At 40.6% G+C, this 17,513-nt stretch overlaps 1 protein-coding gene across 2 annotated transcripts in view; it reads left to right on the forward strand.

Moving 5' to 3' along the window:
• Positions 1 to 755: 755 nt before the first annotated feature.
• Positions 756 to 17,513, forward strand: part of nol4lb (nucleolar protein 4-like b) — a 170,172-nt gene continuing 153,414 nt past the window's right edge. The window contains exons 1-2 of one of the 2 annotated variants that reach the window (XM_046057190.1): positions 756 to 1,670; positions 1,769 to 2,364. In XM_046057190.1, the coding sequence (XP_045913146.1) occupies positions 1,963 to 2,364 (402 nt within the window). In that variant the 5' untranslated portion in view covers positions 756 to 1,670; positions 1,769 to 1,962. Of the gene's footprint in view, positions 2,365 to 17,513 lie in introns of both variants that reach the window. The other variant, XM_046057189.1, reaches the window with a different exon arrangement.

Consider the following 17,513-nt stretch of genomic DNA (forward strand, 5'->3'; position numbering starts at 1 on the left):
CACATATTAAATAAGAAGAACAGATAGAAGCAAAAAGGAAAAAGAAAGGCAGAAAGAGACGCAAAGAAACTGCACATATGGTTTCCAATGAGAAATTAAAAATCACCTTGTACATTGGCATGAATAAAACTGTGCACAGGTGGAGTACACAAACATAAGAGAAATAAACTTATGCAGAATAAGGAATGTGAGTTTGTCAGTCTGGGCTGGCAGTTAACGTTCACTTATCAACATGAGTGTCTTCAACTGGCTGATGACCCTTTCTGTCTACATTTCATATTATTCATTTATTTTTCCAGTTTATTAAAGAAGATGTCTCCCCAATCCAAGAGTGGTTGCTTCAGCTGAGCACAGACAAACAAACAAATCAGGCTATATTCATACAAGACTTGTTTTTATTTATCAGATTTTCTCACTGTCACCTAAAGAAATGTCCTCTTTAATCAACTAAATATGTGGATGACATGGAACAAAGGCTCAGATGTTACTGTGGAAACGTGATAAATAGATCAGACCTTCTGCAGACTACACAATCATGTTATACGGGGAACTTTTATTTTTATTTTTATTTTACTGTAAATCAGTTGTTTAGACATTTTGTAGCCTATTCTTACTTCAGTTTGCGTTACATCCCCATTTTGATATCTACGGGACCGTTTGGCAGCAGTGCGCTGCGCGTTTTTGGTCTTTTTTTGGGCACTTCCTGCTTTTTAAACTCGAGCTGCGGCGTGCATGTCCCGTGAACTCAGCCCGGGTTAACAGGCTGGGCTGCTGCTGTGTCGCAGCAGTGTGTTTGCAGGCTATGTGTTTAGGATTACGATATCGTACAGGCTATTATCACCAGCCCTAATCGTGTGAGGAGCATGGAAATGAGGCGTAGCGTCGCGCTTTAACTGTGCCAGAGGAAAGAAAGACGAACAGGATTCAAACAGGTGTCCTGCTGTCTCCCATCAGCCCGAGTCCGGATGAGGAAGAGACAGAAAATCCGACAAAGAGCAAAGCAAGAACGGAAGGGGGAGATGTGAATATGAATGCGAATATCTCCCAATAATTAACCAAGCGCTGACAATGGGCAGATCATTCCGCTAATTTCAGGACGTGTCGTTTCTTTTTGTAAACCGTGCGCTCCTTCGGCTCAACAGTGATGGAGACCCGGCAGCCAAACCAGGAGAAACCCGTCTTTTAATATCTTGGTTTAAGAAAAATAAGAAAGAAATAAAATAAATAAGGCTAAGATATAGATATCCGCATCAGCTTTCGTGTTTCTCTCTCGGAGGAGGAAGAGGAGGTGATAGAAGAGGGGAGGCGGTGACCGACATCCCCCACGGGACAGGCCGACCGACCCACGCTTCTAACAGGTGTGTCTGAGGAGGGCAAATCGCTCCAAATTTGCACCGTCCGTCCCGCCCGTGTGCCTCACGGTCCCTTCTTCTGCGGCACTGTTCCTGGCGAAATTACATCCCAACGAGGGAGGGGGCCGGTGGTTTGGAGTTACATTTGTTCGCTTCGGCATCCCAAGTGAGCGCTGATCCCCCCCCCCCCACACTCTTTCGGTCTCCTCGCAGCTATCCATTGGTGCGTAATAGACGCGAGGAGGAAGGAGGTTGGACCCAAACGGCTAATTTTGAGACGTTAATTAAAAAAGAAACGAGGTTCGTGTTCTTTCTTTGGTGAGTGGAGACATTTTAAAGGGTTGAACTGATCGTTTCAGAGGTTAAGGGGAAATTTGAAGATTTTTTTTTTCTCCCCCAACACACACACACACCAGATTTGTTGGTTTGAACGGATTTCGCCCCCTTGTGAAAAAGGCAGAGAGCCGCCGTTGCTCCTGTGGTTTCGGCTACGGTTGCTAGTCCAACCGAACCCGAGCCTGACGATTCTTAACGGACAACAAAGTGGGTCTTTTGAAGGGACTCTCTCTCTCTCTCTCTTCTTAAAACAAAGTGTACCTCATTTTTCATCATGACAACGAGAAAAGTCAACACTGTGGAGGACACGGTGACAACCTCCACCACCACCACCACCAACCACCAGAACCAGCCGAGGAGCCGGAGTCCCAGCAGCGGGGCGGGCGGAGGGGCGGAGATGTTCGGAGAATTTCAGGACTGGTGTCTGCGGACGTACGGGGACTCCGGCAAGACCAAGACCGTGACCCGGCGTAAATACAACAAAATCCTCCAGACCCTGCTCCAGGGGGACGAGGAGAACAGCAACGGGGTGTTCCTGCATGAGAAAGGCAACAACCACATCAACGCCAAATTTAAATTCTGGGTCAAGTCCAAGGGCTTCCAGGTCGGGACGCTGCAGGACGCCAAGAACGGGTCATCGGACAGACCAGTGCTGTATGTCCCCATCAAGTCGACGGTTAGTGCATCTTCCTCTTTCACCAGCTGTGTGTGTGTGTGTGTGTGTGTGTGCGTGCGCGCGCGTGCATGCGTGTCCCGTTTGCACGACGCCTGCTTTTACATCACTACTACCCTTATTTGCATAAAGAAATAAGGTGTGTTTGTGTGTGTAGCCTATAGCTGCACAACATAACTTTCCCTGGCTCAGTGCCATGGCTACAGCAAACACCTGTTCCAATACAGAGCCGAGCCTGTTAGTGGTTTTGCCCTGGTAGGTGTTTTTAAAAACCCACCAGCCTGTCCCGCTTGACAGACAAGACAATATACTGGAAGAGCTGCCCACAAAAGACAGCTGAGCAAGTGATCATTTTCTTTCATTTCTATATCTTGTCAATCAATCAGTCGATGATTTATTTATAGGAATAATGGCAGGTGGATGACACAGTTCACCAGAGCAATTTATGTGACAATTTATAATGAGATGAAACCGAAAAAAAGGAAACAAGTATTGGCATTTAAATGATCTGACATGGAACTCTATAAATACCTACAAGTGACTAAAAAATGTGCTTCTCTTATGACAACTATGGAAATTAAAATAGCAGTGACTATAAGTTATCCATCCATCTGATCTAGAATTACATCAAAGAAACTTTGATCTTAACTCACAACTGGAATTGATTAATTTTCTGTCAAATGGTTAATTGACAGATTTGTTCCAGCAGGTGATTGTGACAATGCAAGGCAGTAAACTGGCTCAATTGATCTGTTTCAGCTTTACTTTTGACCTCCTGTCAGTCTAGCAATGACCTTTTGACCTGGAGTTACAGTTTTCCCACATGACCCTAATTTGATATGTTTATGTTCAGCAGGAAGAAACAATGAACTACTGAAAAATTACAATTCTTACTTTAACTCAAGTTAAAACATATACAATTGCTTCCTCATGTATATTTTGAATGATGTATGTTGGCACTGTCAGAAACACACAATTGGATACGGTGTGTGATCACACAGCCAAATATTTGTCTTCCCGATGGTATATGGTGTACTATAAATGTTCGTTATGTTTTTCATATTACTGCAGTATTCTACATACTTTATCATTTAATATTTTTATTATTTAATAAATCTGCTTTTTAGCAGTTTAGGTGCTGCTTGATCTAACTCAGTGGTTCTCAAACCTTTCCTGTCATGTCCCCCATGCGGGATTGGGGGAAAAAAAAAAAACTACACGTAAATGGATTGAAGTCTTATCAGTTATCAACAATTTTGGGGGAGCAACAAATAAAAATGGAGCTAAATTGAATTGGATGTAAAAGAAATGATTCAGTTTAGCATGTTAGCAATAGCATTTTTTTTTTTTAAATTCCCTACATAAATCGTGTTCAGTCAACTTAGTTCAACTACATATTTGGCCCTTAGTCAGCCATTCCCCCCTTGCAGTGCCTCCGAGCCCCCCCAGCAGAGCCCGCCCCTCAGTTTGAGAACCAACTTGAGAAAAAGGTGTGATGTTTAAGATGTGTGTTTGTCATGTTCTTGTGGTGAGAAAATCTTTACAAAGGCACTTGTGGTGGTGAACTGAGAAAGAGGGAAAGGAAAGTGTTTTGCACACTGCAGGGGGGTCCAACATCCACTTACCTTTTTAAAAGTCAACTTTTGCATTCATGTACTCTCTTTGAAAATCACGCCCTGAAGACAAACAGTAAATGAACCTGCTGTTAGGTGTGTTAATTAATCTAGATAACTACAACCATATAATAAGGGCGGATATGTCATGTCACTGTTGGTGAGGACAATAAAAACATCTCCCAGAATATAAGAAGTAAAGTCTTTCAAAACTTTAACCCATTGGACTTGTATTGGAGACCTGTCATACCAAGTACACTGACTAGACTCTGACAGATGACAGTGGTTATATTTAATTGTTTTGATCATTGCTAGGGACTGTTCAGTAGTTGCTGGATATTTGTAGGGACCATCCCTACTCAACTATGCTCCCTTGACCATAAGGATGTCTTGTATGTGCACACGTGGAGAAGCTTCTTCTTAACTGTCAAATGTTTCTTGAAGTTGATACAGGCTTGATTATCATTATGTATCATCAGTAAGTTATGCACAGAAGCAAAACAAAAAAAACCCTGTGGTTTATTATTTCAGTATATTTGTAAAGGATGCATCCATAAACAGATGACACCATTGTAAACACTGACTCATAGCCTTACCAAATAATAGTTTGCCGGAAATTAAACCACTTTATGCTTTATTGTTGGAGGCAAATTCTTCTTAAAAGGGCAGACACATATTACTATTGTTGTTGGAGCTGATTATAGATATGATGTGGGTAGTGCTGAAACGTTTTGTCAGAAACAAAAAATGAATCATCCACAATTTTAACTTGTCATGCAAGAATGCCAAATATTTACTGCTTCTAGCTTCTCAAATGTGAGGATTTACTTGTGTTCATTTTATGTCTTTTGTAAAATCGATATACATTTGGGTTTTAGACAGAAAATATCTGTGATTTGTGATGGAGATTTTTCACCATTTTAGGATTAATCAGTAATGAAAATATGAAAATAATTGTTAGTTGCAGCCAAGCAGCAACCTCCAGGGGCCTTTACCACAAAGCAGGATTTGAGCTTATCGCTTGTAACTTTGGGTTTAACCCTGGGTACTTGCTGTAGGTTTTTAAGATGTGACAGGAAGCCTACAAACTGCTGTGAAAGGATTTGCTTCCAAGTAGGCATGCACCGAATGTCGGCAACGAAAATTAATTGGCCGAAAATAGCAAAAAAAACCCACTTTTGGTGTACGTTAACATGTTGGCAGTGTGGAAGCATTTTAAAGTGTCAGAGACAGAAATCGCCGTTTGCAGTCACTAAATTGTGCTGAATTGTCTCCTAGCACATCCAGGATTCAAACCCTTCATGCTTTACTCTTCATTTATTTCGTTGTTTGTGTGAGTGGCTGAGGGCAGCCATGGCGTACATGTTGATATGTATTTCCCAACCAGAGAGCACTTGTGACAGTAGAGTGCAGTGGAGTGGGATGACTCAAATGTATGAATGAAAAGAAAGAAAATGACCTTTTCTGTCTGTGTTTGTAAAATACTGTGCTGTATTTAGAAGTGATTCACCCCTGTCTATCTGTAATGTAACTTTACAATTGTCTGTAATGTCAAACAGATTGTGAATTCAGTTCCGTCATCGCATCTATGGAAACGTCGTTTGAATGATTTTCTGATCTGCAGACTAAAGCTCATATCAGGTTGTTCAAAAGGCCAAACAGACAGGATTGCTGTGGAGATGAGAATGGTTTCAGGTGTTGGTTGGCATGGTTACTGCTTGGCTAATTTCGCCGTGTCCCGTATAATTTCATATTCAGATTAAGATCAGCCAGGAAGGGAATCCTCTTGCAGAGTTTATCTTTTGTAAATCCCTCTCCTTCCGTCTCTCTCTCTCTCTCTCTGTTTTTGTCCTAGCAGCAGCAGGTCTGTTGAGTCTGTTTAGTATCTGAGGATTGGGCTGTTTAGACTAGAGAGAAAGAGAGATCCCTCCTGTTGTCTGTTGAAATGTAAGTGTGTGCCTGTGTTCTGCTTCCAAGCATAACTGGACCGATGTTAGAAAGACGAGGAAAATTATCCCTAATGTGGACGTTTTAGCCTCACTTCCATAAAATGATGACTTAGTGTAGACTGAGATTGGTATTACCAGGTTGGTTCACCCAAATCACAAAAAAAAACGTTCCTCTAGCAGTGCAGATTGTTTTGATTTAAAGAGGCTATGTGTTGTTTTTTTCATACTTAATTGTGAACGGGTTGTAACCTCATAAAAAAATGAACCATTCGCCGGCTTTTGCAGCCAATATGCTGCTTCCTATATTACATTTACTCATTTAGCTGATGCTTTTATCCAAAGCGACTTACCGTACATTTGCTATATATACCGTGTAATCCATTCGTCTATGTCGGCTGTCACATTCCTACGCACTCCTGAGCCTCTTGCCTATTGACTCTGAACTCTGTACTATTGCACACTGCAGCTAATAACATTTAGTCCGCTAACACCAAAAAGCGACCGTCTCCCAGCACAACTCAAGTCAATGTAACGTGTCATGTAACGAGCATGGATTATTTAAATAATTACTGTAACCCTGCAGTGGAGTTTACCTTAGTTTACATCGTTTTGTGTGATGCCGTCTCCTGTCTGTCTCCTCTCTGTTTTGGCCGATGTCCAGAATGCTCACTCATGAGTTTGAGAATGCGCACAATGCTCCTAAACCTCACCACTAGAGAATAGTTACAAAAATACACAGACATTTACATTTACTATTCTCCGTTTGAGGAGAATAATCCATTATTTAGCAAATGTAACCGCTACATAGCCTCCTCCTCCAAACCAACAGGTCTTCTCTTGGCGCTCTCCTTCGAGGAAAAGCTACACCAATGGTTATCCATGTTTGTCCTTGCCATTGGTCGCTTCCTTTTTGTGACTGTAGTCCTTCCTCTGAATGCTGAGTTTCTTTTTTTTTTTATCTCGAGCATCAGAAACTTTTCACTTGTCGCCACAGACACCAGATTGTAAAACTGGTGTCTAAATACCAGGAAATACAGGTCCAAGGTAACTAACAGTGATGTGCTTAATCAGCATTGTGTGAACTTGTTTGCAAAGAGCTTGAATGTAACAGATGTTCATTTATATACTTAGGTTGGGTTGATAGATGATTTAATTGTCCATCGGCGATGGCTGACAGAAATGTTGAGCCTCTCTTTCTCTCTGCTCTCCTGACTTTCTCCATCAGCAGTATGTTTTATAAACTCGACACTAGACACAGAACTCGTCTTTTATTTCCAGAGTTTTCCACCTGCGACCCGTTATCAGTTATCAGCAGTTGCGGCTTGTTAATGAAATAGCCAAAACCAACATCTGCACTTTGTGTGTTCACTGCTGCTTTACCTGGGCCGTGCTTGTAAAATATCCACCGTATCCGCGACTTGTAACGTAATAAGCTACCAAGTTTTTTACAGAGTGAACCTTTACGACCGCTTTCAATCACTCAATCACTTTCCTGAAACAATGCTGTGGTTACTCTGAATAAGCTGGAGAACACGTTGTTCCAAAGAAAACTCCACTGTAACATAGCAAGGTTTGGTGATGGGATTTCAGTTGGCAACAGCTTAATTTACATTAAAAAAAGAGCATGATTGTACTGTAATTTAGTAATGTATCCCTTAGGTGTGGGTGGAGGCAAACATTCCTCTATAGCTCCATAATTAACCAACAGCTCCATATCTCCCTACCGATGTCTTTGTGCTGGATATGCCCACTTTTGAGCGATTTAATCGCATCTAAAGAATTTGATTTAAAGTCCTTCTCATAATACTACAAGTGCAGAGACAGGTTCTGTAGCCACCTATCTGTCTCTGGATGGTGTTAGCCAGCTATGTTTGGATAATCTTTGGCAGCAACATGTGGCCTCATACAGGGACGACTGGCATTTTCTCAACAGTTTGTTTAAAAATGAAAAAAATCTGCCTGATCCAGCATTTAATAATAAAATATAGAAGGCGTAAATCTTTAAAAACAGGTCTAACCCTAATGAGTCACAAATGATGGTTTCGCCCTGATTAAAGGCTCTCTACTTAAACCTGGTGATGGCAAATCAAAAAGAGTAACCACTGGTCTTTGTGTTTGTCTCATCTCCTACCTGTTGAGCGAGGTGAGAAATACAGACCTGGATGTGTAGAATCACACAGGATCTTAATGCTGTGTTTATGGCTCAAATCAGCATCCTGCTTTCTTTTGGTCTGCGTCGTGCTGAGAGGGGTATGACCTGACTGCAGAAACAGCTGATCAGATAGCGACTGAGTTTACACACACACACACACACACTCTCTATGTATCAGTGTCTGTGAGGCAAAGACAAAAATATTGCTTAGATCGCTAAGGAATGGAACAGTGTAGGGATGAAAGAAATGAAGACAACTAAGGAACTATCGCTCTCCTCGGGGCTCTTAGGTTGACTTTGAAGCCAGAATTCAATGACTAATAAGAAATAACAGTAAAACACACAGTTGAGACACTTAACAGCTTGCAAGTAGTCAGAACTGATAGAGGGACCTTATCAGAAGACTGACTGCTGCTAATTCCTTCCCCTTTGTTTGCATTCATTACTCCTTGTCTGTGTTATACACAAGCTCCTTAAGAAATGTCTTTTTTGATGGACTCGCTTGTGTTCTTTATCATTTAATAATTTGTAGGGTTCTGTATCGGTATTGGTGACATTCATCTACTTTCTCCTTGCTCATCGTCCCCTTCTTGGCTAAAGTAAAAGGAGTTTCTGTACTAGAGGGTATATTGGAATCGACAAAAAATAACCAATAGCCAAGGCTAGGTTTAAGACTTTTCAGGCCCGGAGGTTGTCGCGTGGTTCTTACAAGAGGCCATGTTTGGAGGTGGGATGCAGTCGAGGGTTCCCGTCCTTCTGTTTCAGACACCTGTACAAGTGGGCTGTGAATGTCCCGTGTGTTATTTCCTCTTAGTGAAGCTCATCCCAGGCAGGTGCAAAGAGGCAGCTGGCTACATCATGTGTCGCAGCCAGGACACAGGACAACAGGGGAGTTGGCAGAGGGAACCTGGGTTTCCAAAATGGGCAAATGAGGTGAACAATAAAAGTACTTATTTCTGATTGGCTTGTAAGTGTCTGGTAAAATCTTACAATGAGACGTCTCAAACATTTCTAGTCAGCAGTTTAATTACTTATCCAAACGAGAAGGTGTACTGACTTAAAACGAAACCTTTTAAACATTTTACTATTTGAACAATGCTTTTTTTGGTTCCTTTTGCTAACTCACCATGAAATAAAGTGTGGCAATACACTGTACTAGAAAATAACGCTTCACGGTGTCCACCTCAAGGAACGTGGTGATTCTGTGTGATCATGTGCAACAGCTGGCTAAAGAGGCCATTGCGTTTTTTCAAATCCAGCCTGGGACTTGTTCAGTATTTCATCATTCTCTCCAGTCTGTCCTTTTGCAATACCAAAAAGTTATTAAAAATTAGTGTATGTAATGCAAGTTTGCTCAACTGACTTGTGGTGTAAAACAACATCCTTTAGTTAATTAAAGAGGGCACTTTTTAATTAGCTTAATTAGTAGTGCATACGCCCATTTTTGCTGGCGGGAGTCTTAAGAGGTTTAAGACTTGGAAGATAATCTGGCCATGAGGTACATGTACAGCCTTTATTAATGTAAAATACTATCAACACATACAACCATCAGGCCCATGTATGTTTGTATGTAATTTTAAGACGATAAGACAGTGAACAAACTAATACATTTAGTCTCTAACATCTACACGTAAAATTACAAAAGGAATACAGGTGATAATTGTAGTCATAGTTGTGTACACCTTTCTCTGTGTGTGTGTGTGTGTGTGTGTGTGTGAGAGAACATGCAGACAATCCTAAGTGTATTGTGACCAAAAAACATTAAACAAAACCTAAAACGGATCTTCAAATAATCTTTCTCATACAGTCCAATAGTCAAATATAACATGTAAATACAATACAAGTATAAAATCCACAATGCCTTCAGCTCCTCGTGGTCACATTGCTACCAGTTTTATCCGAAGCTCGGATACAAGATTTACAAAACACATTAAAATGTGGTTTCCCTTTATTTAGCCTGCCACAAGTTGTGTCGTTTTTGGATTAAAGAACAGGCTTTTGACATCTTAGTGAAGGTGATGACTGCAGACGACAGAGGTGTGCAGCAGGTTACATGTTAGAGCCATGCGTTGGTTTTATGTGGCATTTGGAAACATCAGTTGTCGGTCAGCTCACCTGGGACGTGTACCACGAAGCAGGATTTGAGCTTATAGATAACTTCAGGGTTAACCCTGGGTTTTCAGTACCCAGCGCGGAGAAACTTTTGTATAGTAATATCACTCTACACAGACTGATTGAAGTAGGATAAAGCCTTGCAGTCTAATACTTGTTGTGGGCTTTTAAGACTTGACAGTGCTTACCACTTTGAAATGTGTTTTATATTTTTTACCTTCACCCACGTCCATTTCACAAAGACTGTCGCAGCCTTTAAAATAAAGGGGTTTCATTTTTTTCAATTGAATGTGTTTATATTAGGTTAATATTGTAGTCTATCATCATATTCAGATTATGGGCTACACTTGTTCCTTTAGGCGTTCTCAATGTCTGCAATAGTTTTTCTTCCTGTATCAGCTGCAGCTATATTACTCAGACTGTTTATTGTTTATTTATTTAATGTTAACAGAATTGTAAAATACGTGGCTCTGCTGCCAGTAGTCTTGTCTATGTTTGCGATTAATCATCTACTAACTCCGCCTCTTTAATGTGAATGCGTTCATGTCTGGATTGGGAAACCCTGGGTTGACTTACTGAGTTGACAACCAGGACCGCTTCTCCTGATCCCAATCGTTTGGGTTAGTGAAGCCATATAACGAAAAGATATCCTGGGCATGTTGAACTCGCTTAGTGGTACAGGCCCCAGGTAGAGCAAGCGCACCATATACAAAGGCTAAAGTCCTTACCGCAATCCAACCCATGGCTCATTTGCTGCATGTCATCCCCTCTCTCTGTCTCTCTCCTACATTTCCTGTGTCTCTTTGGCTGTACTATCACAAATAAAGGCAAAAGAAAACCACCCAAAACAAAACAAACCTCAATTGTGTTGTGGAATAAGACAAATTAAAAGATTATACCATATTCCACCTGTAGCATCTGTCTCATGAATAACTGTTTACATGGGCTGCAGTGGATTGTATTCATAGTTACCTGATGATGACAATGCTTTTACTGTGAAATAACCACAGAAACTGCATTAAACCTTTACTAGTAAGGTCATTGTCAAAGTAAGCATATTCAAATGTGTAACATAGTGGAAACGAGGAGTCTTTACTCATTAACGGGCTCTGTTCTATTGTATGTTAATGATAATGAAATAGTCTTATTTAAGCACATATTATGTGTCAGGTTCCTAAATCACATGTCCCATTAACCTTGTCCCTTTGCCTCTGCCTGTCATCCGTCTGCAGCCTTTTCTTCACTGAAGACAATAAACTGGTTTCTTTGTGTGGGTGCGAAGAAGTCTTTGCATTTGAATTTCCATCCAAATCTGATACAGTGACTCACAGTGTCAATGGGAAAAATGTATTTGGGACAAAGATCGGTTGATTTTAGTTTTGTCGGCACATCAACCACCTTCATAACAGTCTCTGTTGGATGCAGTGAACAGGGAAGATGGCAGTTTCTCTGGTACAAACAGAGTCCGAAGCTCCAGCTAAAGGAGGAAGCACCAAGTGGTTTGTTTGGGACTAATAATAGTTGGTATCTAGCCAGTTGTGTCAAGTACATGTGATGGCTGCTTCCCCTTCCTTTCACTGGCTTCAGCCAGAGTAGACAAAGGGGTTTGAAGCAGAGCCTTAGGGCCAAAGAGTTTATCAGTTGGTGTATGGATCACTGTGTTTTCTCTGTTTCCATCAGAGAACAAACAGATACAGCTGGTGTGAAAACACTGCTTAGCTTTTGCCCTACTATCCTCTGCGCTGCCCTCAACACAAATCCACCAGGCTTGGTTCCAGGCCTTTGAACAGCCTTCCGCATCTCTGATTGTTGCAGCAATTGAAATAGGTCTGGTGTCGTGCTCATGGACGGCTGTTTCCCCAGTTGGAAATACATCTGAGCCAGTTGCAGCTTTTCGGGCAGAATTATAATTTTTCTGTGTCAGAGCCAGAAAATTCGGGATAGATAAACTGCCACAAAAATTGTTACAAGGGTTGATTAGATCAACGCAGCTGTACAGGTCAACTAACTGAAATATCAACTCTGAAATAAGTTAACTGCCTCTAGGAGCTGCTACTGCAGGTTGTGAAAATGATGCTGACGGGGCAGATGTGCCAGTCACTTAAGATGTGGAAATAAAGCATTGTTCTTAACCCTTTAAACTCTGCAATACAAATGGTCCACCAGTGCCTGCTCTGGTATTTTTGCCTATTGTTATGTAATTTCTTGGAGTATCTTCAAATGCTGCATATCCATAAAATCTTTACAACCTCAGTACCATAATAATTGATAAAAGTATTGAAATTGTGTGATAAATAAATAAAAATAATACAAAAATCAGGCATAAACAAAACAAACACAAAACATATTGATTGAAAATATCTCTAAATGTAGAAAGAAAACAAAAGAAAATAGTTCCTAACACTCCAAGTTATTTGAACTGCGTACCTTTTTTTAGTTTTTGAGATATGGTTATTTTTAGGAGCAGAGTGCAAAAGTGTTTATTTTGTGAAAGTGCTGTATGTTCACTTGATGTAGTCAACATGGCAGTTCTTGTCAACTACTACTACTGCTAAAGTATGTTACACCTAGACCTTCTATGTTAACTATGAACTAAACAATAGTGCTGTAGGTCAAGACTGCCCAAACCTAAACCAAGTCAAGACCAAGACCAGAGTAGACAAGACCAAGACTTTTAGGGGCTGAGAGCAGTCGAGACCAAGACCGAGGGAGGGCGAGGCCGAGTCAAGACAAAGACCAGTTCCCTGCATTGCATGGCACACAATAAAATGTGGAACGAGATCATAGGTAGTTCACAAATTTATCTGAAAGATCCACATTCCCATAAAAACACCCACATACAAAACACTAAGAGCTGAAATCAACGCAAGGCGGGGTGAAAGTCATTAAATAGGGTTATTGGTTGCATTTAAAGCAATATGTCTTACTTCCAATAAAAGTTAGGATGTTAACAAATCAGACAATGCAAAAGCGATTTATTGATATTCCCAAAGTTATGGTCTTGACTGGTCTTGAAATAAAATCCCGACTCCTCAATGTCCGAGACCGAGACACGACCGAGTGCAAATGCGGTCGACCAAGACCATCAAAAAGTGGTCTAGTGCTGCAACACTATTAAACAATATATTAAACTATGCTAAACTACTGAACCTTAGTGTTTCTCTCAATCTCTCTGTGACATTCCTGCTGTGACCTGCTTAGCTTCTCCTCTGGCGCCACTCATCTGGCCATCGTGCATTGTCTTGTGATTTTTCAACGCAAGTAACATGACGTAATGACATCAACACAATATACAACATGACAAAAACATCAGCTTTCCACTGCAAAATGAATGAATGCTGTAACTGTTATAGTTTTCATTTTAGATTGATTTAAACAGGATCATGCCAACAACGGACCTCCCGCGGACAAACTGCCACGGGAGGTCCGTTGTTGGCATGATCCTGTTTAAAAGTTAAATTGCATGGTAGCTAACCTTCGTACTATAGCACAGTATGATGAAGGAAAATGTAAGATCAGATTCCTCTAACAACCCATTTTGGGCGCACGTCACGTCTGTATGATCCAGGATAGCTGGAGGCGCTACTTGGAGTTGAACCCCAATGGTGTTTGCATGCTAATATATCACATCCTGTCTAAACATCTCTTTGGGTCTCTGTTAATTAGCTTTACTTATCTCTTTTGTCAAAGTGTGATTTCATTGTATTCAGTTGCAAAACCCTCGGCGGGGCAGAAATGAGGAAGGTAGATCTGAAGAGCTGAAGAATACTTTCCATACACTTTACACTGGTGTTTGTTGTGTTGTGACAAGGGCTGGACGATATGGTTAAAAATGTTAACACAATAAATAGTTTCATATCTTTCGATACAGATAATTTTCACAGTAAAGATCAAATTGTTATTTAAAGGCTGATTTTTGCTCCTGAGTGAAAGTGAAACCTGATGGTTGATTGTGGTTTAAACTCTTCTTTATGGTCAACACTTGAGGCCCAACAGTGGATAACTTCACAAATCTGAGGCAGAACATTCAAAACAATTATGATAAAATCTTTGTCAACAAATATGCACGAGTAAAATTAAGTAAAAGCTTTTTTCGGTCCTTTTTCCTCAACAAAATAAACGTCTTAATAAATTCATGTGTGATTCAAGTGAATAAAATCAAACATTTATTGATTATTTATTGAACATTTGTTACATTGTTATTGAAAAAAATTATATTGTGATAATTATTGCTATTGTATTATTGTCCAGCCCCAGCTGTGACCAGGCCCCACATTACTGGTAGTTGCATATCATTTTAAGAACCCACAAATTGATGCTTTCGTTCAGGGAGAATCAGATGGACCTGATACACATGTTGACTTGGAAATGACAATAATAAACCAGGCTTGTCTGCGCTCTTATCAGCACCGCAGTGGGATGGCTAATGGTATGTTTAGGTAAACAGATGGATGAATGAAACCTCTGTGTGTGTGTGTGTGTGTGTGTGTGTGTGTGTGTCTCTGTGTGTGTGTGTGTGTCTCCTCTGTCTTCTATTAGCAGCAACAGAGACAATTTATGCCAGTGTAGAATCATGAGAGGAGCAGGAGGGATCAACCAATAGCTCATCTGCTTACATCTATGCATCCGTGTGTGTCTGTTGAAGGAGGGACAGCTTAATTGGGGTGGCCCCCTCTATCAGGCCTCAGTGATCTCTGCTATCTCAAAGAGCCCCTTATTCTGTCATTATAAAAACCCCTAAATTGACAGGAATTGGTAGGACTCTGGTGTGCATGTGTCTGTCTGTCTGTGTGTGTGTGTGTGTGTGTGTCCTACCCTCCCTTTGACCCTAGCCTATCATAAGCCTGTGTGAGTAAGCAACTGTCCATCTGTGACAGAGGTTATGTGAGGGCCAGATCTTGGGTTATACTGCACTATGCAATACAAATACACTGGGGGCCTTGTGCTGTCATTGCACATGGTGTTGTTGAGGATGGATCAAATTCTATTGTGATTTTAACAGATTAATTCACATTTTCAACCGTCATGTTTGCATGAATTGTGATTAAAATTCTCCACGTCCATCCCTCAGGCTTCAGAGAATCTAGATACCTCAAAATGTATCAGAAGGTGCCCTGATACATTTACGTTACTGCCCTGCAGAGAGAGGCATGCTGGGTAAACAAGAACTTGTATCTTGATGTCTTTGTTTTTGATGATTACATTTCTGGGTAATATACTGTATATTTTTTTAATTAGCTGTCATTAACGCATATTAGATACTGTATACTGCTTAACAGAAAAATAACAGTGAACATAATATGTGAAAAAATTGCTGAAAGCAGCAGCAGAGATGCCTTTAACTGCAGATTTGATTTGTATTTTAGCTTTGAGTTTAGGGCTGGACAATGAAACAATAATTGCAATATTTTTTTCCAATCATCATTTTTCCAATAACAGTATAACAAATGTTCAATAAATGTTTGACTTTATTCACTTGAATACACAAATTCCGACTTTTTGTTTTATTAAGACGTTTATTTTGTTGAGGAAAAAGGACCGAAAAAAGCTTTTACTTAATTTTACATATTTGTTGACAAAGATTTTATCATAATTGTTTTGAATGTTCTACCTCAGATTTGTGAAGTGATCCACTGTTTGGCATAAAGAAGAGTTTAAACCACAATTAACGATTAATTAACAATTATCGAGTTTCTTCAACTTTCTCACGGGAGCAAAAATCAGCTGGAAAGAAATAACGATTTGATATTTATCGTGATAATTATCGATATCGAAAGATATGAAACCTTTTATCGTGATAACATTTTGGCCATACCGTCGAGCCCTATTTGAGCGGGAACGACTTGTTAATTAATTGATTGACAGAAAAATAATTGACAACCTTTTTGATAATTAGTTAATAGTTAAGACATTTTAAAAGTTTTCTTTTTAAAATTTCCTCCGGGGCACCAAAACACTGAAAGTGACCTGGCAGGAAACATAATTATTACAGTACATAGAAATGGTGGCTGACATTCGGTGGTCGTAGATGATTCCCTCTTTGCGTCAGCAGAAGTAAGTTCCTGGAAAGGGACTGCTGCTGATTTTGTGTGCGTGTGTGCGGGGAACACATTTGAGGCTACAGCAACTCATCACACACACACACCTAGTCGTTGTCTTTGTTTGGTGGATCAGTGCAAGTGTCAGATGTCTTGGAGCACAATGGAGGAAAACCCCTACAGTTAGAGAGTGCGTGTCGCTGCTCAAAGACAGAAGGGGCGACGGAGTGTGTGTGTTTGTGGCGGACAGCTAAACCTCTTGCTGAGCAGCTGTATGTTGACTGGTGGTGTAATTACATTACCGAGAGTCCACAGAGAGAGATGGAAACTCCATTAAAGGGTCGTTCCACTAAGTGATATAATATTTGAAACATGTTTTGTGTTGCTGTGGAGTAGTTGATCCAGATGCCACAGGTGCAAGGCCGTGTGTGTGTGTGTGTGTGTGTGTGTGTGTGTTGTTCGACAGCCACATCTCAAAGAATCATTTAACCACAAACTGCAGTGGATATATTTAATTGGATGAGATGGTCAAAAATGGCGAGAAATTATTTTTATGATAACAAAACTATATTTCTATGCCCATAACTATAGTCTTTCTGGATGGAGCGTGGCTGACTGCTACCAACATGAATTTCATAAAACTGCAGTGTTTCCTCTAGGATTTTTTTCAGCAGCGGCAGGGCAAACAGCATCCCAGCCGCTCCCCCCCCCCCCGACCCCCCCACCCCCAAACAAATAAACTTCAGTGTTTCCCCTCGGATGGAGTTGTAGCAGCGGAGGTGAAGCAAAATTTTTACATGTCTCAGCAACATTGCTGCACCTTAGAATAGCTTAAAACTGCAGTGTTTTCCCAGTTTAATGTGAGCTGTAGATGAATGTTTTGGTGTTGGCTGGGGGGGTTTGGGGGTCCAAGGTAAAATATTTCACAATATTTCACATCATATTGGGCCGTTAATTTGGTTGGTTCTGTTGCTCCTCAGTGATTTTACATTTATGGCACAGCATGTTTTGGGCATCACCCCCTAAGCCTTAACGGCAGGAAAACCCTGTTAATATGACCTCAGAATCATTATAGATACGACTGTTCTTGTTTGACTTTTGTGTCTTCATTTTACAGCTTCTGACATCTGTAGACATTAATATAAAAAATAGGCAACATGAGAAACCTCCTCCCTTCTGAGGTTCATTTAATTTGCACATTAAAATCCAAAAAGAAACGTCTCCTCATCAGCTTAAAAGGACTAGTTTGCATCACTAATTAGCTTTACTAACCTCAGCTCCTCCAGTC

Source organism: Micropterus dolomieu, linkage group LG08 (genome assembly GCF_021292245.1).
Source record: "Micropterus dolomieu isolate WLL.071019.BEF.003 ecotype Adirondacks linkage group LG08, ASM2129224v1, whole genome shotgun sequence".
In the NCBI taxonomy this organism is placed as follows: domain Eukaryota; kingdom Metazoa; phylum Chordata; class Actinopteri; order Centrarchiformes; family Centrarchidae; genus Micropterus; species Micropterus dolomieu.